We start from the raw sequence: 22,413 nt of genomic DNA on the forward strand, positions 1-22,413 counted from the left end.
CATCAAAATTACACATTAATTTTAAAATGGCTGACTTCCTGTTGGATTTGGGATATTGCTCCAAGAGACTTTTTTGTACATCTTGATATCTTACACAAGCTTACCAAGTGTCAGACTCATACATAAAACACAGAGCAGGGGCTGATGTTTTGAAATTTTGAAGGGGGCGCTGTGGAGCCATTTTGGGATATTCAATGAAAATGATCACATGACAACAAAGCCTACATCCATTTGGAGGTGTGTGCCAAATTTCAAGCCTCTATAAACTTTCCAAGCCCCTCAAAAGCCACTTCATCTTTCATGGTGAACCGCGTTGCCACCAGGGTGCACCGTTCAGTTTAAAGTCACAATTTTTGCACTGAAGCATCACGAGGGACTGATGTTGATATTCACCGCTTTTGAGGTGGCCACGATGAACCTGTGAAAATCAGTACAACAAAATTAAAGCCATGACATTTCCTGTTGCCACTAGGTGGCGCTGTCCGTATTTCCGACAATGGGCACATCAATCTGTTCAGGGCGGGTCTGACATCATGCCTGTAAAGTCTGGTACTGATCAGACTGGATTTCATTGAGTTAGACTAATTTGTTTCTTCATGGCGTGACATCAAAGTTCGCCATGCCGCTGGGGTCACACCCTTTTGCGAAAACTCACAGTTTTCACTGTAACCCAAGACCAACTCCTTAAGGCTTTCCTGGAGAAATTTGAGGCTGCAGATGTCACCCATCACTATACTGTACCCCAAAGTGTAAAACATGACATTTCCTGTTCCCACTAGGTGGCGCTGTCCTTGATGTCAAATATGGCAGTTGAAATATGTTCAGGGCTGGAGCCTTATCATATGTGTTCACTTTGGTCAAGGTCAGAAAATGTATGACAAAATGAGAGGCAATAAGATTTTCATGGCGAGTCATCGAAATTCGCCGTGGCGCCACGGCCTCATGGTATTGTGAAAACTCAAAAGCTCCGCAATTTAACATGGCACATGGGTGTAGTTGGCACTGACCAAATATGAAGGTTATGAAATCAAACCCCAAGGAGGAGTTCGTTAAAGTTCGAGGCATGGAAACGGTAAAATCAGAGCCAAAATGTCACCTTCAATCCAAAATGGCGGACTTCCTGTTGGGTTTAGGACATTGCCATAATAGACTTTTTTGTTCGACTCTGAACGTTATATAGGTGTACCGACTTTCAAACATGTAGGCCATACTCATACCGGGGGCTCGCCTTTTTCATTTTTCTAGGTGGCGCTACTGAGCTAATTTTCCCTGGCCATGTCTGAGAACATTAAAATACGTAAATTTTCACCAGACCTGACGCGTGTGCAAAATTTCATGAGTTTTCGAGCATGTTTAGGCCCTCAAACGGCCAATTCATTTGCCGGAATAATAATAATAATAATAATTAAAGCTGCAAGCAGCGTTATGAGGGCCCTCGCACCCTGGCGTGTCGAGCCACGCCCAACACCTACAACCAGCACGTCCAATGTGATGTCACATTGATGGAATTCATGCATTTAACCACCAGCTAACATTTCATCTCATTGAACCATGATTATAGTCGTCCCACTAGGTGGCGCTCTAACTATTACTGACAAATGGCATAACAAACATTTCCGAGCTCGAGTCTCATCACACCTGCGACGTTTGGGAGAGATTGGATATTGTGTTTTTGAGTGACAGCAGATTACTGCTTTTTGGCGAGTGATTGAAACTCTAAGTGCCGCCATGACCACCCCGTTTCCCTGAACGTAAAAAGCTTCGCAATTTAACATCACAAAGGTCTTTAGATTCCACAAACTTCAGATCGGTCCAATCTGATGAAATCCCTTGGAGAAGTACGTCAAAGAACGGTGCCTGAAAAGAGGGGAAAATGTTGCCAAAATTGCACATTAATTTTAAAATGGCTGACTTCCTGTTGGATTTGGGATATTGCTCCAAGAGACTTTTTTGTACATCTTAATATCTTCCATGAGCTTACCAAGTTTCAGACTCATAGATAAAACACAGAGCAGGGGCTGATATTTTGAAACTTTGTAGGGGGCGCTGTGGAGCAATTTCGCGCTATTCAATGAAAATGATCATATGACAACAAAGCCTTCATCCATTTGGGGGTGTGTGCCAAATTTAAAGCCTCTATAAACTTTCCAAGCCCCTCAAAAGCCACTTCATCTTTCATGTTGAACCGCGTTGCCACCAGGGTGCGCCGTTCAGTGTAAAGTCACAATTTTTGCACTGAAGCATCACGAGGGACTGATGGTGATATTCACCGCTTTTGAGGTGGCCACGATGAACCTGTGAAAATCAGTACAACAAAATTAAAGCCATGACATTTCCTGTGGCCACTAGGTGGCGCTGTCCGTATTTCCGACAATGGGCACGTCAATCTGTTCAGGGCGGGTCTGACATCATGCCTGTAAAGTCTGGTACTGATCAGACTGGATTTCATTGAGTTATACTAATTTGTTTCTTCATGGCGTGACATCAAAGTTCGCCATGCTGCTGGGGTCACACCCTTTTGCGAAAAGTCACAGTTTTCACTGTAACCCAAGACCAACTCCTTAAGGCTTTCCTGGAGAAATTTGAGGCTGCAGGTGTCACCCATCACTATACTGTACCCCAAAGTGTAAAACATGACATTTCCTGTTCCCACTAGGTGGCGCTGTCCCTGGTGTCAAATATGGCAGTTGAAATATGTTCAGGGGTGGAGCCTTATCATATGTGTTCACTTTGGTCAAGGTCAGAAAACGTATGACAAAATGAGAGGCAATAAGATTTTCATGGCGAGTCATCGAAATTCGCCATGGCGCCACGGCCTCATAGTATTGTGAAAACTCAAAAGCTCCGCAATTTAACATGGCACAAGGGTGTAGTTGACACTGTCCAAATTTGAAGGTTATGAAATGAAACCCCAAGGAGGAGTTCGCAAAAGTTCGAGGCATGGAAATGGCAAAATTAGAGCCAAAATGTCACCTTCTCTTCCAAATGGCGGACTTCCTGTTGGGTTTGCGTCAATGGGCCCCCAGACTTTTTTGTTCGTCTTGGCATGATACACATGTGTGCCAAATTTCATACATGTAGCTCAAACGATGTGGTCGTAGGGCTGCATTTAACAAGGCATAGGTGGCGCTGTAGAGCCATTTCCCAGTGCTCATATGTAAAACCATTAAAATACAAAATTTTTCACCAGACCTGGCATGTGTGCAAAATTTCATGAGTTTTTGAGCATGTTTAGGCCCTCAAAAAGGCCCTTGTTTCGCCTGAATAATAATAATAATAATAATAATAATAATAATAATAAGAAACGGAGCAGATACAATAGGGCCTTCGCACTCTCGGTGCTCGGGCCCTAATAATAAACAGAGCAATTACAATAGGGCCTTCGCACTGTCAGTGCTCGGGCCCTAATTAAAGCTGCAAGCAGCGTTATGAGGGCCCTCGCACCCCCGGCACGTCGAGCCACTGCCAACACCTCAAACCGGCACGTCCGATGTGATGTCACATTGATGGATTTCATGCTTTTAATCACCAGCTAACATTTCATCTTATTCAACCAGGATTTGTTAGTCGTTCCACTAGGTGGCGCTCTAACCCTTATGCACAAATGGCATAACAAACATTTCCGAGCTCGAGTCTCATCACGCCTGCGACCTTTGGGAGAGATTGGACTTTGTGTCTTTGAGTGACAGCATATTACTGCTTTTTGGCGAGTGATTGAAACTCCACGTGCCGCCATGACCACCCCGTTTCCTTGAACGTAAAAAGCTTCGCAATTTAACATCACAAAGGTCTTTAGATTCCACACACTGGAGAATGGTTCAATATGATGAAATCCCTTGGAGGAGTTCGTCAAAGTATGAAGCCTGAAAAGAGGGGAAAATGTCGCCAAAATTGCACATTAATTTTAAAATGGCTGACTTCCTGTTGGATTTTGGATATTGCTCCAAGAGACTTTTTTGTACATCTTGATATCTCCTATAAGCTTACCAGGTTTCAGACTCATACATAAAACACAGAGCTGGGGCTGTGGTTTTGAAATTTTGTAGGGGGCGCTGTGGAGCCATTTCGCGCTATTCAATAAAAATGATCACATGACAACAAAGCCTTCATCCATTTGGAGGGGTGTGCTAAATTTAAAGCCTCTATATACTTTCCAAGCCCCTCAAAAGCCACTTCATCTTTCATGGTGAACAGCGTTGCCACCAGGGTGCGCCGTTCAGTTTAAAGTCACAATTTTTGCACTGAAGCATCACGAGGGACTGATGTTGATATTCACCGCTTTTGAGGTGGCCACGATGAACCTGTGAAAATCAGTACAACAAAATTAAAGCCATGACATTTCCTGTTGCCACTAGGTGGCGCTGTACGTATTCCCGACAATGGGCACATCAATCTGTTCAGGGCGGGTCTGACATCATGCCTGTAAAGTCTGGTACTGAACAGACTGGATTTCATTGAGTTATACTCATTTGTTTCTTCATGGCGTGACATTAAAGTTCGCCATGCTGCTGGGGTCACACCCTTTTGCGAAAAGTCACAGTTTTCACTGTAACCCAAGACCAACTCCTTAAGGCTTTCCTGGAGAAATTTGAGGCTGCAGGTGTCACCCATCACTATACTGTACCCCAAAGTGTAAAACATGACATTTCCTGTTCCCACTAGGTGGCGCTGTCCCTGGTGTCAAATATGGCAGTTGAAATATGTTCAGGGGTGGAGCCTTATCATATGTGTTCACTTTGGTCAAGGTCAGAAAATGTATGACAAAATGAGAGGCAATAAGATTTTCATGGCGAGTCATCGAAATTCGCCATGGCGCCACGGCCTCATAGTATTGTGAAAACTCAAAAGCTCCGCAATTTAACATGGCCCAGGTGTGTAGTTGACACTGACCAAAGATGAAGCTTATACAACCAAATCCCAAGGAGGAGTTCGCAAAAGTTCGAGGCATGGAAATGGCAAAATTAGAGCCAAAATGTCACCTTCTCTTCCAAATGGCGGACTTCCTGTTGGGTTTGCGTCAATGGGCCCCCAGACTTTTTTGTTCGTCTTGGCATGATACACATGTGTGCCAAATTTCATACATGTAGCTCAAACGATGTGGTCGTAGGGCTGCATTTAACAAGGCATAGGTGGCGCTGTAGAGCCATTTCCCAGTGCTCATATGTAAAACCATTAAAATACAAAATTTTTCACCAGACCTGGCATGTGTGCAAAATTTCATGAGTTTTTGAGCATGTTTAGGCCCTCAAAAAGGCCCTTGTTTTGCCTGAATAATAATAATAATAATAAGAAACGGAGCAGATACAATAGGGCCTTCGCACTCTCAGTGCTCGGGCCCTAATAATAAACAGAGCAATTACAATAGGGCCTTCGCACTGTCAGTGCTCGGGCCCTAATAATAATAATAAACAGAGCAATTACAATAGGGCCTTCGCACTGTCAGTGCTCGGGCCCTAATGAAATACTGCTGAGACTGAAACCCCAGCCTAATAACAAACTAAATGCAGCTGAGGTAAAAATTTTATTTATTTACTTTTAAACAGTAAAAGTCTCTGCTCCACTGGGAGAGCAGGGAAACAGACAAACCTGTAGCCCCATTCAAATACATTAATCTCCAAGGGAAGACTGTTTATATATATTTTTAACACCTTTTACAGAAGTCAAATGAAGGGTTGGGCTTTTTTTTTTTTTTTTTTTTTTTTTTAAGATTAGGAATCTACCAAAGAAATAAACAATTAGAGATCACATCTTATTTTAACATCTCATTGGTTAGTTTAAAAACTTAAAATAGAAGTTATAAAATAAATTTTAAAAAATGAAATAGAAAACAACGGAGTAGATAAAAACGTGCCTTCGTGCTCTCAGCAGTCTGTCACTAATGAGATTTAAAATTAAATAAATTAAAAAAAAAGGACTAAAAGTGCAAACAATTCAGTATATAAACAGTTTAAACCCAAATACCTCCCCAAAAAGCCAAAAAAACCCCAAAAAACTAAACCTTTTATTACGTCTCAGACGTACTTATTGGTAGTTTATTTTTGTCTCTTTGACAAGAAGAGCTGAAAAAGTCACAGGCCCCTTTTAAATATTTACTCACTCAGCTTAAATTAGCAAAACAACCCCATATCAAAATCATATCATTAAAAGCTTAAATCATTAAAAAAAACAAAAACAAAACAACAAGTGGTTGAAATTATGATGAATAACAAAAGTTCCTACACAAATGGTAATTTTAGCCAGTAGCAAAGGTAGCAGCCCACTGTGGGTTTAGATGTTTCAGGTTAAAACTTGTGCGGTGTAACTTTCGGATCAGGATTCAACTTTATTGTCATTACACACGTATAAATACAGGGTAACGAAATACAGTTTGCATCTAATCAGAAGTGCAATAAGAGCAATTATATACAGATAAGTTAAGCAAATATACAGATGTACTACGGCAAATGTACGGATATACTGATATATACTTTGTGATGCTGGTTATGTGTTTTGCACTAACGTCACGTCTCTGGTAAAGTCTGAGTAGGTTGGTGGGTGGCTTGATTCGTCAAGCTCGGTGTGGCGGTGTGTATGAGGTCAGAACAGAGGGGCAATGAGCTGCATATGGCATCGTAAAGATATTAATCACTGCACCCTTTAAGGGATGCCTGACAGCACCCAGACCCACCGCCATCTCCACCATATTGGCCCACTTCATATGCTAATGCACAGAGAGGGGGACGCAACGCCCAGGTTTATTTGTTTCCCTCGCCCCACTACATGCACAAAAGCCACTTGACATTTCTATCGCCATGTTTTTATCTTAGGTAAAGAGGCCCCCTTTGACCTGCCCTTCCCCACACAGACACACACACACACACACACACACACACTAAGGCAGCATCCATCCTAGCATACAACACACACACAGCTCCTTCCAATGCAATGGTCAATGACTTTTAAATAGCTGGCAATAGAGTGGGCATGAATAGCCAATAAGCTAATTCCTCCTATTCATTCCCTCACTGCACTCTATTGGGCTGAAAGACCCTCATTAGATGCCAGGCAGCCTTCCACATGATTGAGGGCTGTTATTATGCACCTTTAACAATTAATGTCACATTACACGCATTATCCCCGTCATTAAGCCCTTAGTGAAGCCAATGAATGCCACTTGTGCTGTATACATGAGCCCTGGAGGGATAATAGGAGGGTGGTCACTCACCCCCTCCTCTCCTCATCAGTCTCTCTCAGAGGCAGGACACCAAACGGCAGTTATTAAAATGGAAACTGCAATCTGCTGAGCTGGATACTCTTATCAAGTCTGCTCATTTTAATCAGGCTTATGCAACATCAGCTCAAACAAATACAAAAAACAGCATCTTGTGCTTAAGCGTTAGTGATATTTAAAAGAAAAAACTGTATCTGTGTTTAAATATCTCCAGAACATTTTCCTTACCTTTGCCAATCACCAGGCCACACTTATCAGCTGGTACTGCATATGTCATCTCTTGCAGACCTCCAGGCCCTCCCATGTTACAGTCACCTCGCCCTCGACGTCCTATTACGCCGCCAAATCCATCTCGCTCCTGTCAGGAGGAGACAGGAGAAAGGTCATTATAATAAAGACACAAAAGAACTTGACAGATTGTTGGAGGTCAGGAAAAAAATCCCTGCATATGAGCAACTGCTCTGATGGACATTTAAAATAAAAATAAAAAAATTTATTCATAAACAAATTGTCTAATTAAATATTTAAAGCCAACTTTGCATGAACAGATGCAAATACACGGGGACTAAGAAGCACATACCTGAGCTGTCTGAACGAGTTCATTGATGAGGTGGACCGCATGATGACAGTGGTCGGGCTGTCCCATCACCTGAGCTACACGGTCGGGGCTGATACCGTCATCTGAACAACCACATTCAAGGGAGGAAAAGTTATTTTAGAGAAGCTTAAACCGCATGAAGACTTTATATACTTTTCTGAATTTAAATTAAGAAAATATAGGTGATATGTTTCTAACTTTAGTGGCTGCCTGTTTTTTTCCCCCGTGACTGCATGGACACATCTCCAGAGAATTTACATGAAAATGCACCAACTACGCATGCACTCCAGGAGACAGATGTCAAACAAAACCGTAACTTCTGAATGAACAGCTACTGACAGCTGGGCTAATTCAGAAAAAGCTTTTCTGTGACTGATTGTAAAGTACATCACCACTACAACTATAATTTTGTCATCTTTTACATGCAGGTAGGCTGATAAGGACCAAAATGTACAAGCTTAACACTTTACAAATGTAAAATTATTATAATAAAGTACAAAAATTTGATTTCAAGCACTTGCAAAGACACTCAAGAGCCCATGGTTGTACTAAATCCATATTTTGTGTGTCGTTCATGTCAGAATTTAAGGGCTTTCTTGACCTCTTACTCTACAGTTTACATTAACTACAAATGATGACAGCTTATTTTACGACAGCTTAATTAAAATACCAGAGATGCACATCAGCTACTCCCTTGTATGTGATTTAATTAATCTAGACCCAATCGTATTAGGCAGAAATGGCCAAAATGAGGCCTTGTTCAATCCTCTTTACCTTGCTTGAACTGGATCCTGACCCCAGCGTCATTCTGAATCTTCTTGATCATCTCGCCATTCCTGCCAATGATGATGCCAACAGCAAATCTAGGCACAACCACCTATGTTGACAGAAAGAAAGGAAAATGAAGAACGCTTAAATGTACTCTGAGCAAATTTAGCTGGCTGTCCCGAAGCTGAAAAGCAGAGAAAAAGGCTCTCACGTCCAGACTGCTTCCACCCATTTTGGAGCCAAAATCTGCCCTGCCAGCTCTGTAGTCCCCCTGATCTTTGTCCCGGATGAGCTTCACCACAAGTTCACGGGCTTGCTAAGAAGAAAATTCAAATACTGGGTAAACGATCCTGCATGTGAAACACAGCCAAGTCGGACTGACCCGCTCCTCAAAAAAATAAAAAGTTTCGAAATAAAATGTTTGAGTCGAAGGCTGAAGGCATAAAATGTGTAAAATTGAGTGTAAAACAGGACAGATAGTGGCACACACTGAGCACTTCTGAGGCTGACCTGCACTTTGTGGGGATCCCCAGTGATTCTCAGGGGCTTGTCTGCTCCAGTGGGCATGGGGTCATCCTGAATCATTATCATCTGCACTCCTGTTCTCTCCTGCAGGGGTACAATCAGACAGAAGAAGAAACAACCACCAAAGAGTTACCTGGGGAACAAAATACTACTCGCTCCAAAAAGTAGGAGATTCTAGCACATCTCAAAGAACAGGATGTATTTTTTGTTGTTAAAAAACTAAAACAAAACTATTCTGAATGCAGCCGTTCACACAAACCATGTACTTTTGCAGGATAAATTTGTGGCATTTAGCTTTGAATTAAGCTTGTTTTTGTTTGTTTGTTTACATGTGAATAAAGATATCTGACCAATCAGACCACTGCATTTGACAACAAGGCTCAAAACACACACTGGTACTGAAACAGGTCCCTTGAAAAATGTTTGAAAAGGGCCCTCCGATTGTTCCTACTCCAGTGATTAATGCTTAAAACAGAGCCCAGCTGATTTCAGTTTGGATCAGTTTCTACTGGACAGGTCAAACACTTTACTCATTCCTAAATGCTCGATGAAGAATCACACAAACCTTAAGTTTGTCCCAAAAGAACCAGTCTAAAGAAATCAATTTCAACTTGACCACCTTAATTTGATCTGTTCTAAAGATGCAGTTTGTAAGTCAGTGGATAATTTAGAACTAGAGCTGCTTCCTTCTTCCTCAGACCTCTTTTAGAGGATGGCTTTGTGCTTTTAGTGTCCTTTTTGCAGAACTCTCAGATAAAGCAGACAGTTACCACTTCAAGGCATATTTTTAATTACAGTCACGTGATTCAAACAGACTAACATGAAACCACCTTCTAAAAAATAAAAAAAAGTTTAACCCTGTGCAACAGGGCTGTGACGTGTCCCCCGAAACTTCCAACAGTTGTTAAACACCAAACCCATTCTCTCCATTTGCAATCTTTATAGTCCTACAATCTGTATGCAAAATGTTGCAATAATAATACGAAGTTCAAAAATCAGGTCATCACCATGGTTCGTTTTTACTGTAGTGCATGTGTTGTGTTATCAGTGCAGTGCATCTACTCGCGGACCTGCAGTTGTTTAATGGTCTCTCCTCCTTTTCCAATCACCAGGCCGACTTTGTTTGCAGGGATCAGGATCTGCTGAATGGAACTGTTCCCGTCCATCTCATTGTGGAAGCCTGGACCATACCTACACTGCTCGATAATCTCGCACAGAAGCCTCTTTGCCTGCCTGAAGGGATGGAGCCAAGAGCAAGACAAGGGATTTGTCACTACAACCTGCACAACCACCCCCAAAGAAAACGCTTTGCAGTTGTGAAAGATGAGCTCAGGTGATTCATTCACTGATCAGCACTTCAAGTGAAAAGAGACTGGAGTTCAAGCCCTGAATGACAAAAGGGCACACTTTCCTAATGACATGTGGAGTTCCAGTTAATCTGTCAAAGTTAATGTGAGACTTACTCTATGTTCTCTGGACTGCCAGTCAGTGTGCAGGGTCTGTCCAGCATGCCTCCACTGTCTGCAAGAAAACAGACAATTAAAGAAACTCATCACTAAAAAATAAATCTTTGCATTTACAAGTAGTTTTGGTTAAGTTTTAGTTTCATGCAATAAAAAAAATGAATGCACTGCATGTTAGAAAAGGTGAGTTTCATTTTTCAGCAACATATTTCACAAACTTGCAACTTAACATGATAACAAACCACAGCCTGAGATGTGGCGAACACTGCATGTCCCACAAACAGTGCTGATAGTTGTGCGAGTAACACTGGAACCAATGTTGGACAAACTATGTGAAGACAATCCTCTGTTTTGTTAATTTAGCTTGAGTGGGGAGGAAAAAAACGAAACAAAACTCCCAAACCCTCTGTACTAGGCTCAAAGACAAAGAATAAATGAATGGCAGAACAAAGACGAGAGCCACAGAGAGGCTGGAAAATAAAAATGCCAAGTGCCACAAACTGCAGGTCCTCTAAAGTGTAAAGTCCACTTGCGACTGGCTCTTATGTTATGCAATAGGTTACAACCTGGTTTAAAACAAACAAACAAAAAAAAAAAAACCAAAAAAAACAAAACCCTGCATTTAGACTTTCTTCCCCTTCCCTAAATGGTAAAAGTTAGCAACACATGTTAAAGTCCAACTTTCACTATCTGGAATCTGACAGTGAAATTTAGCCTAAAGTGTGGAACAGACATCCAGGAAGTCTGCGCCCCAGGATCTGAGTGTTTCTAATATTTTATTAGTCCTTGACCTTGCACTAATTAGCAGGCATGTGAGCTTCAGCTATAGTTTGTGAATGCCGCTTACCAACCAAGTTTGCTAGCCTTAGCAGAAAACTTAGTAATTGATCTTATCACATCATACTTTAAGTCCACAAAAGTACAGGCTTGCTCATGCAAACTTAAAGCTTGATAAAAACAAAAAGTTCAGGTAAATATTCTATACAAAATCCTGAATTCAATATTTTCTTAATCTGCAGGTATGCTGCAAATGCAGAACGGCCTCTGGCAGAGACACGAGGCTTCTGCTAGCATAAATTGTATCTTTAAAATACAATCATGAAAAATTAGCAAGTTTGCTCAGACTTAAAAGAAAAAAGATATTAATGGAAGGCTGAAGCTTTGGAGAAACCCAATGTGTCACCAAAACAAGACCAAATAAAACAGAAGATGAGAGTTTGAAATATATTATATTGTACATCATACATATACAATAAATTAAATTTTCATCTGGGGCTTTTTTGATGATTTTTCACCTCGTCAACATTTAATTTATGTCAAACTTCTTTCCAGCCACAGTTTGACCCTCAGAGGAAACAACATTCACCATCATCTTTTATTGCTGCACACAATAAAAGCGAGTAACGCACACGGCGCAGTATTTATATACAAAATGAAAAGTGACCATGTTATGTGTTATTACATTTGTTTTGCCACCTTGAAAGACCTCACTGCCACCATGTTTTTATATTATGTTTATGATTAAACTGGACTTACCTGAAGCAATCTGGATCTTACAACCTGATTCCTGCTGAATTCTTGAGATCTGCTCGCCTCCTTTTCCAATGACTGAGCAAAAAGAGAGAAATTTCAGCATTTAACTTTTCTCCCCCGCCCCACAATTTAGATTGAGGCCCAGTGCTTTGACCCAAAAACTGAGCAGAATGTCAATACTGATGATTACAGGTCAAATGTTAGGCTACTTACTGAATCCCACCATCTTATCAGGCACTTTGAAGTCTTCTGTTGTAAAAGCCCTGAGAGAAATTGGTACATGATCAATATTCTGCCCTTCTGCCAGAGACATCTTGTACACATCAAAAGAAATAATGCTGAAATTATTGGGACTACAACTAATGACCGTTTTCTATACAATCAACAGAATAACTTCTGAAATTTGGGGCACATCCTGCAAGTCCATCACAGGGCACATAATTTACTTCATTTTATTTTGTTTGAGGCTATAAGATTGTGAGGAAGTTACAATTTGAACCAAAAGGTTTGCTTTGACCTATGAGGATCAATTTGAGTACCATATTCGTTTTATTCTTGGACATTAATAGCTTTGCATGACTAACAGTTTAAAATATTATTACCAAGGCTTGGTGTCCACCCACAGTCAGAAACAAATTTTGGCTAACTTTATTGTGAATGGCTGTCGCTCATAAACAGAGGGTTTGAACAGCAGGTGTGTGGAGCTTCTGTGGTTGCAGCCAAATCAGCAGGGGGCTGAGATGACCATGCTAGGGAATATCTGCTCACACTGATTACATACAGAGCCAAGAGTAGGAAAGAAAAGCTAATAAGCCTGAGCTTTTGACTCACTGAGAAAAATTTACCACATCACTTTAAACTTTGACCCCATTTAATGTGATCACCACTATATTAATATTTGTATGATGAGATAATCACAAGTCCACGTTAAAGGTGCTTTACGTTTTTCTAATTTAATTTACTGTTAAACTATAGCAAAAGTACTTAAAAGCAAAAGCAGCAACAACTTTATGATAACCATGTAAAACTGGGTTCATATTCATCTTTGACGGCACAACAACATACTGTTAACCACAGACATGCATGTGCTTGTATGAGAAAATACGCTGATAAACTGAGTGCACTTCTATGAACACAGGACTTATTCAGGTGTTTTCTGCTTACCTTTGATGTACCATTGCACTGAGATGGTTCCCCACTGAGAGAAAAAGAGGGGAAAGCACACCAATTAACATGTGACAAATAATCTGAGATCATGGTTTAAAATACAGCAGATGCACCACAAATATCTGCCCAAGTGATCGCCAGCGAAGCAGCAAAATGAGAAAGAACGAGTCAGTGGTGGAGGGGACGGCTCTGCCAATCCTTCATGTTTGTGGCTGACCTGCAGCAGGGGGCTTTCACCAGCATGGAAATCGGGCCTGCAAGTGTATGAGTGAGTGTTTCAATCAGAGCCGCTCAGAAAGAGAGAGGCAGCAGCCGGGTCAGCGACTGCTGGTCCTGAATTGAATTTTGACAGGTAGCACCAAGCAAGGGTCCTGCAGGGTCACTGGAGGATGTGCTGCCATGGACGTGAACACCTGAGTTGATATCTCGTGGGTTCAATCAATTTTATGGCTGTTTGCACTGATTTCACTTCTTCTGGAAAAGCACTGGGGTTAACGCTTAAGAATGGGACCGCTATGAATATAAACGAGGAAGGTGTGTGTCTCACTCGTACGAGGACAAGACTGGATGATCAAGTCTGAATGCCTCGAGTGCCTGTGTACTTGTTTGATAATTAACTGCAGTGATACACAGATACAATTTCTGTCATTTCCCCTCCAGACTGCAAGAAAATCCTTGACTGAGAAAAAGCTGAGCACACAGCGATCCAAACAATGACAGTAGCAAATAAACCTCAACTAGAATTGCATACAATTTTCTTATCCGTTCATTCAGGGTGGAACTATCATACAAACAACTGTGAGGAGATAAGACGACAGGATAAATGTCTCGCGTTTCCACTTCGGGGATATGAAAGACATCAAATCTTTGTTTTGTGTGCAAGGCATAGAAAAATGCAATGTTTTGTTGTTGTAGTTAAAAATAAATAAAATAAAATCACGACACTGCAGTGTCAGGTCCAAGCAGACACAAAAACACTTCCGATTACAACAGTTCCTCCTACACAGATGAAATGTACACAGGCAGTTTGGCAACTTCTACACAGAACCGTGAATACTGAAAAGTGACTGAATGAGAGTCACTCAGAAAGAGTTTAGAAAGAAAAGCCATTTATTACAATTCAAATTAATAACTCCTTATTTAATATGACCAAATTCAGCTGCTTTTACATGAAAATGTCTCAAAGCTTTAGCGTAGTCTGGTTTGAGATCTCCAATTTGCTGTCCACACGTCTGTTTATTTATAACAGAGCAGGTTTCATGATGCTTTCACTGTACATTTTGCGGAAAAACTGTCAATTAGCCAGAGCTCTAGAGGCAAGAGTAAAAAAAAAAATTTATTTCTTCTGTGCCAAACCCTGAAAAAGGATCACGATTACTGATGCAAATTGTACAAGTTATCCAATCACCAAATAACTCAAGAAATGTTGTTTTCCCTCCATCTTAAGCAAGAGATGGAAAAAAATAATAATCACAAGCACAAGGCATGGCATGTGCTGCAAACATTTGGCCACCAGTGCACTTAAACTGTTATAAGCAGCGATTAACTGCTTCTAGCAACTGCTGCCACAGCTTTTTGTTGAAAAGTAACGCCAAAAGGCGATGCCTCATTTTCTCCTTCGGATTGGATAATGGTGTTTGTTGGCTAAACTCTGTGGAGCCCAGTATGAAACAGAGTTGCACAAACCCTTGCAAGCTAAAAAGGCAAAGAGCCATGCGTCATGTCACCCATTTTTTATTAATCATTAATAATAAAACAGAGCAAATAAAACAAAGATCAAGTTCAGTGAGGAAAAGGGACAACACCCAAAACAAACTTCCCTACATCAGTTTAATTTCACTGCATGCTTTCCTTTGGTTATCAACCACACGCCTGCTGCGGCTCTATATCCCAGATTTTGAAAATCGCTCTCCAATAGTGATAAACGTGTCTTGTTTTCATGCAGCAGAATGCCCGTGTAAACATTATGCAAGAGAAGCTGCAGAACCAGAAAACATACCTGTGAATTTTATGCTGCCAACATATGAACTATACACTCGCTGGCCATTTTGGTAGGTACACATGTTCAAATGCACCTAGATGCAAATGGGCCTCCAAAGGAAGGCATAAATTAAGATTTACTAATGTGTGCAGTGATGCGTCAACTTTTGAGGACTCGCAAGCACATGCTTCAATCCACACCGGAATAAATACTGATCATTACGCACAATTTATAAAGTTCGGCTTCACAAATTAGACAAATTCTCCTTTTAAAAAGCTTTGTCTGAATACAAATGTTTAAAAATACACTCCCTCACTTACAAAACCTTAAATGTGTGCGCATGAATTGCCTGATAGACACAGATGTCATATGCCCATGTGGGGTTTTTAAAAGTAATTTTACACTTCCAGCGTTGCATAGATCCACAAATGTAAGCTGCGTTCATGTGCTAGTGTAAAACTGGGACGTCTGGGCTATTCTTGCATTTTTTTTTGTTTTATTTTTCTCCAAATAAAGTGGTTGTTTCTTCAGTTCACTACTTCTTCAGCTACCAGATTGCAGAGCACCTTTTAGATGTGGTGTTAGTTCATGGATGTGCAGATGACAAATCTGCAGCAGCTGTGAGTGGCCATCATGTCAGTATCAAAATCTCTGAGGAATGTTTTCAGTAACGTTGAATCTCCGCCATGATGGATTGTGGCAGTTCTGAAGTCAAAAGTGGTTCCAAAGTGTACCTAACAAAGGGGCCAGTGAGCACGTATGTTATAAAATATGCGGCGTGTGCGCGTATATATCCTGAAGACTCACCTCCATTGTCTAGTGAACGTTTCTGGCCTCCAAAGCCATACATGGAGGGGTCCAAGACTGGAGATGAACTGTTCATATTGGGCATCTGGTCTCCTCCCATCTTGGCTGTCATCTGCGGACAAAACAGCAGATACATGATGATACCCTTTCAACATACACTTCCTTTCCAACACATAATCTTGGGCAACCTTTTATAAGTGTGACACCTCGTCTTTCCTTCTTGCTTGATTTAAAGCATCAGCTCTGGAGCAAAGTTTGGTCTCTCTAGGGTGTTATCTATTTGACAGCTGCAATCTGTGACAGTATATATATTCAAACGACTGATCGATGGTGATGCTTTCCTGGAAACATCTGTCACATTCTGGTTCTCACTGGCTCAAGTTTTCAAGCTTTCATCAATAAATCATAAAGATCAGAGTACATTGCAATATCACAACTGACAAGATATGTCACAACAGCTACCTAAAACACCGACAAAGACTCCCAGGTCCTTGGAGCGAAAACTGAATCTCTTTCAAAGGGCCGGCTAGCAATTAATTAAAGGACCTAATGTATAACACACAGTGACTAAACCAAAAAGCAAACAGCAACACAATTTCACTGCAATTATATACAACGCAGGGTTCTGCTTAACCAGCGGCCTGACAGCCAGCATAAATGTCAGGCAATTTTGGTCAGCTGCTGGTCCAGATGCACTTCCAAAAAACCCAAAGATCAAAAATGATACAGCATTGACAAGCCATTGACCAGGTGTTTGTGACACTGCCTCCTGGTGACAGTAAACAGCTACAACAGATAGAAGAAAGTACAAAGCCGTCATTGGTTGTGCACTAGGGCTGCCACAAACGATTATTTTGATAGTCGACTAGTCACCGATTATTTATGCGATTAGTCGACTAATCAGATCATCATCCACTGGACGTAAAACTACAGCTTATTGCACCAGCAGCATCTGCTCTTATATAACTATCATTAGCTTACAGCTTTAAGCTTTTAAGGTGCTAACTAAAAATAAAGACAAGATGATAGTTTATTCAATTTTAATGAAATTTGCAGATTGTTTCGGTAAAGTATAATAAACTCCTTGCTATCTAAAATATAACAGGACACCGGAGTAAATTCTCCAGCATCTCACACTTCTGATGATCAGCTGTCTGCTTGACGTTTATTCAGCTGTGTAAAAACTATAACTTTAATCTCAGACAAACTGATTTACTCAGGAACAAATAAAATACTAAAAAAAAAAAAGCCAAACAATAACATTTTAAGTTATCTAAGTGACTCATATATATTTAACCTGAGTAGCGAAAGACGGCGGTGGGTTTGAAAACGATTTGCGGGGAGTCCGGTGTTCTCACGGCGCTAGTGACCTAGCCCCCGGCTAGCTATCGAGCTAGTGGGTAACAGACGTCTCCGAAAACGTCGGAGCGCTTTTGAAAATATGTGGTGTCCTGATAAACTGAGCCGATATTTGAGGTTTACACAGCTACATTCTCGCCTGAAAATATGTTAAACGTTTATTTTGTGACCCAGAAAGAATAATAAGAGTAATATTAAAACTAACTAGCTACCGCCATTGTTGGAAACTAAGCTGGGCCGCGCTATGAATTCTGGGACACAGCTGCTTCTTCTTCTTCGGGGTTTAACGGCAGCTGGCATCCTTGTACATGCTGTGCTGCCATCTTCTGTTTCAGTCCGTTATTACACTCTTAAATCCTGCTATTATTCCTGCGTCTTTTGCGATCTTACAAAGCTTCAAACGACACGTCGACTATTAAATCAGTCGTCGACGATTTTGATAGTCGACGTAATCGTGACTAGTCGACAAATCGTGGCAGCCCTATTGTGCACAGGACTTTAGTTTGCTACTGATCTCCAAAATTGAAAGGCTGTTGGGGAAAACTGTTGACACCACAATATCCCCCACACACAAATCATGCAACTTGCACCAAACAGTTGCACATTCAACTTTTCTTTATTTTTTCAGTTTCTTTAAATTATAATATAATTCAGGGAAATCTGGCAAATAAATATAGCACAGAATATCTAACCCCCCCCCCCCAAAAAAACATAACGAAACAATACGCTCAGCTTTGACCAGCACTTGTTTTTAAATTACCAAACAAGCTGTAAGGCTCAGCACTCCACGTTAGCAACACAACATTTGTTTCACTACCCAGTTTTCTTGTAGTGATGGAAAGTGTTCGAGCCCATCTTTAAAGTACAAGTAGAGTGCAGCTATTTGCTTTAAAGCTCAACTAAAAACTGATTTAAAGCCATTTCCAAATCAGCCACTTGCCTAAATTAGATGCTTGCAATGATCGACATTTAAATCTTCTTGTGAGCACTGGCTGCATCTTCCATTCCCCCATTATATCTGCAACCTCTCCTTCCATACAAAAGTATTGAATTACAGGAAATTACACTGAATTGCCATATGCGCCTGACTGGAATTTCTTCCCCGATATGAAAATATAGTGATGGAAATTAGAGTTTCCCATCACCTTCAGGGACAATTATCCACTTCATGAAGTGAGAGGCCTGCAATGGAAATAAGGAGGCATAAAGGGAAGCAGGTGTGGGGTTGTTTTTTTCCATGGTGATGTGGCATTTAAGTACATGTGTAACAACACAAAAACACATTTCTGTATTAAGAAGAAATGTGAAATGCACATCTTTTCATCTCAGCTGATTTTTTTTCCCGCATGGAGAGAGGCTGAGCTTTTCGAAAACCATCTCTACAAAGTCCTAACTTTGTATTTTAGTAACTTTCACTGTGAGAAATCATTTTAAAAGTAAACGAGACAAAGCAGAGATCTTCATTAACCTAAATGTAGTTTCAAATAAAAGCAGAAATTCTTCCCTTGTGTAGAAGCATCTAGGGCTGAACGATTATGGAAAATAATCTAATTGCGATTTTTTGCCCCAATATTGCGATGCGATATGCGATTATTTTTTAAGGTCTTTGTCTTCTGTATTATTAAACAAAGACAAGCAATACATCATATAGTATGGCCAATACTATATTACATTAATTTTAAACTGTTCTTTCCTGGAAGACAGACCTCTGTTATGATGACATGAGGTGATGCATGAATTGATGACTGACATTTTTATTTAACTTCTTCAATCACAACAGTATATTTGAACATACACAATAGTTTATTTTTAGCTTACAAACATCTGAGCATAAAGTGCTGACAAGGAACCCTGGTGTAAACATTAAAATGAAAGTCAGTGCAATGTGCAGATTGCAGAAATATACATAAACAAAATCAGTGGCTTTACCACACTCAGTTTTTCGACATCTGTGAACTACTAGACAGTCATTCAATTAAAAAATAATATTAAATAAATAAAACTAATAAATAAAAAATGCACACATCTTACTGATCTCTGCAGTCAGTAACATTACACATAAAGTGCAAACATAATAGCAATTGTATAAACACACACACAAACACGCCTTTAAAGTTTAAAGGCGTGAAATTGGACGGTCTAGCCTTCTGATTAGCTAATCAGAAGGCTAGTTCTGATTAGGGCTGCCACAAACGATTATTTTGATAGTCGACTAGTCACCGATTATTTTTGCGATTAGTCGACTAATCAGATCATCATCCATTAGACGTAAAACTACAGCTTATTGCACCAGCAGCATCTGCTCTTATATAACTATCATTAGCTTACAGCTTTAAGTGTTTAAGGTCTGTGCTAACTAAAAATAAAGACAAGATGATAGTTTATTGAATTTTAATGAAATTTGCAGATTGTTTCGGTGAAGATTAATAAACTCCTTGCTATCTAAAATATAACAGGACACCGGAGTATATTCTGGAGCATCTCACACTTCTGATAATCAGCTGTCTGCTTGACGTTTATTCAGCTGTGTAAAAACTATAACTTTAATTTCAGACAAACTGATTTACTCAGGAACAAATAAAATACTAAAAAAAAAAAAGCCAAACAATAACATTTTAAGTTATCTAAGTGACTCATATATATTTAACCTGAGTAGCGAAAGACGGCGGTGGGTTTGAAAACGATTTGCGGGGAGTCCGGTGTTCTCACGGCGCTAGTGACCTAGCCCCCGGCTCGCTAACGAGCTAGTGGGTAACAGATGTCTCCGAAAACGTCGGAGCGCTTTTGAAAATATGTGGTGTCCTGATAAACTGAGGTTTACACAGCTACATTCTCGCCTGAAAATATGTTAAACATTTATTTTGTGACCCAGAAAGAATAATAAGAGTAACATTAAAACTAACTAACTACCGCCATTGTTGGAAACTGCGCTGGGCCGCGCTATGAATTCTGGGACACAGCTGCTTCTTCTTCTTCTTCTTCTTCGGGGTTTAACGGTAGCTGACATCCTTGTACATGCAGTGCTGCCATCTTCTGTTTCAGTCCGTTATTACACTCTTAAATCCTGCCACTTATTCCTGCGTCTTTTGTGATCGTACAAAGTTTCAAACGACGCGTCGACTATTAAATCAGTCGTCGACGATTTTGATAGTCGACGTAATCGTGACTAGTCGACAAATCGTGGCAGCCCTAGTTCTGATTAGCGTCACCGCTGTCTCGGTGGAGTTTAATAAACTCGGCCGTCTGCTTCTTGCTATCTAAAATATAACCAGACACTGGTGTAAATTCTCGACTGTCTCATACTTCTGTTTAATAAGTTTTCTGTTTGACGTTTAGTCAGCTGTGTGAAAACCAAGGAGGAACCCACCCGGGGGATTAATAAAGTTTTATTTTATCTAATCTAATAACTTTAATCTCAGCCAAACCGATTTACTCACGAACAAACAAAACACTGAAAAAAGCCCAACAATAACATTTTTAGGTTGTCTAAGTGACTTATATATTACGTTTAACCCGAGCAGCGAAACTCCGCAGTGATCTGAAAATGATGTGCCGGGAGTTGTGCCGTTCTCGGCCGCATCAGTAACCCTCGAGCTCCCGGCTAGCTGTCGAGCTGGTGGGTAGCAGACGCCTCCGAAAACGTCACTTTTGCAAATATGCGATATCTTGATAAACCGAGCAGATATTTGATGTTTACACAACTACTTTCTCGCCTGAAAATATGTTAAAAGTTTATTTTGTGACCCAGAAAGATTAGTATGAGTAATTTTAAAACTTAGTAGCGGCCGCCATTGCTGGAAACTGGAGTTTGGCTGGGCCGCGCTATGAATTCTGGGATATGGTAGGCCACGAAGGACACACCCGACCCATCCTTCAAATTCGGGGAAAAGGAGGACGCATTTGTCGGCTACATTCGGAGGAGTCTACGAATTTGGACAGCCTTCGGCGCGTCGCTGTGACGTAATCGGTCTACAAATGCGGCCTCAGGAGGATGCAGCCCATGAATTTGGACATGTCCAGAGTATAATCGCAGCCTTTGCGGTTAGAAAATTGCACTTGATCATGTCGCGATATTATCGCAAATGCGATATATCGTTCAGCCCTAGAAGCATCCCAGCTGCAATGATGTCCCATGTGGAAGACTGCTAACTGGTTGATAAGTGGGCCAAAATAGGGAAGGGAGTGACAGCGGAGTTACCAGGAACAGGAGCCATGCAAAACCTATAACCAAGAGTGTACCACACATCGGTCGTACCACATATTTTTGACACTGCCCCTTTCTGACATCAGACGCTCTCTGCAGGTTGATGAGCAGTCTGAAGCTGTCCACAGACCTCCACCATTGAACTACAATTTCCCAATCAGGCACTCAACACTCACTTTTTGCTCACGTAGAACGGGGTGATGAACAGGCTTACACGCTGTGTAATAAATACTCACAAAGAAAACGGCGGCCTTTACAACTTATGTCTAAAAATGTATAGTTTCATGCATCGGTTAAAACACTGACTCCAGCTACATGACGCGCAGCTGGAAACACTTCCCGCAAGTCGAGCTGCCCGAGATTCACAGAATTTACAGAAAAAGTTACATTTTTGTGATTTATATCGTTATCGGGACGATAGAATTCTTATATCGGGATATGAGATTTTGGTCATATCGCACAGCCCTAAACTCACACATAAGGCACACTGTCGATTTTTGAGAAAATGAAAGGATTTTAGTGTAAGGTTATAGTCCGAAAAATACGGTATACGAGTTTTGTAAGGTAGTTTGTTTCGAGGCAGGAGATACAGCACGCAGTTTCACACACTCTTCATTTTTCACTTTATGGCGCTGTAAATGGTGAAAATACTAGTAGTGCTAGCTGCACGGCGTCAACACGTTAACGAGGTAACCGCTAACCGTAACGCTAACACGTTGACGCCATGCAGCCCCGCACACGGGGCGATCCGCGGCAACTCGTTAACGGAGATTTGCCGTGTTAATACAGTTATGGCAT

At 40.8% G+C, this 22,413-nt stretch overlaps 1 protein-coding gene across 1 annotated transcript in view; it reads right to left on the minus strand.

Annotated features, from left to right (window-relative positions):
- fubp3 (far upstream element (FUSE) binding protein 3) overlaps window positions 1–22,413 on the minus strand; it is a 39,876-nt gene that overhangs the window by 10,739 nt on the left and 6,724 nt on the right. Inside the window, exons 2-12 of the mRNA XM_085463802.1 lie at window positions 16,053–16,164; window positions 13,262–13,295; window positions 12,311–12,360; window positions 12,101–12,172; window positions 10,565–10,622; window positions 10,172–10,334; window positions 9,087–9,185; window positions 8,788–8,892; window positions 8,583–8,685; window positions 7,791–7,891; window positions 7,439–7,568 (exon numbers count right to left, since the gene is read on the minus strand). Coding sequence (XP_085319928.1) covers window positions 7,439–7,568; window positions 7,791–7,891; window positions 8,583–8,685; window positions 8,788–8,892; window positions 9,087–9,185; window positions 10,172–10,334; window positions 10,565–10,622; window positions 12,101–12,172; window positions 12,311–12,360; window positions 13,262–13,295; window positions 16,053–16,164 — 1,027 coding nt within the window. The remainder of the gene's footprint in view (window positions 1–7,438; window positions 7,569–7,790; window positions 7,892–8,582; window positions 8,686–8,787; window positions 8,893–9,086; window positions 9,186–10,171; window positions 10,335–10,564; window positions 10,623–12,100; window positions 12,173–12,310; window positions 12,361–13,261; window positions 13,296–16,052; window positions 16,165–22,413) is intronic.

Source organism: Copadichromis virginalis, linkage group LG7 (genome assembly GCF_057382275.1).
Source record: "Copadichromis virginalis isolate Kocher_CV1m ecotype Utaka linkage group LG7, C_Virginalis_male_GT1.1, whole genome shotgun sequence".
Lineage (NCBI taxonomy): Eukaryota > Metazoa > Chordata > Actinopteri > Cichliformes > Cichlidae > Copadichromis > Copadichromis virginalis.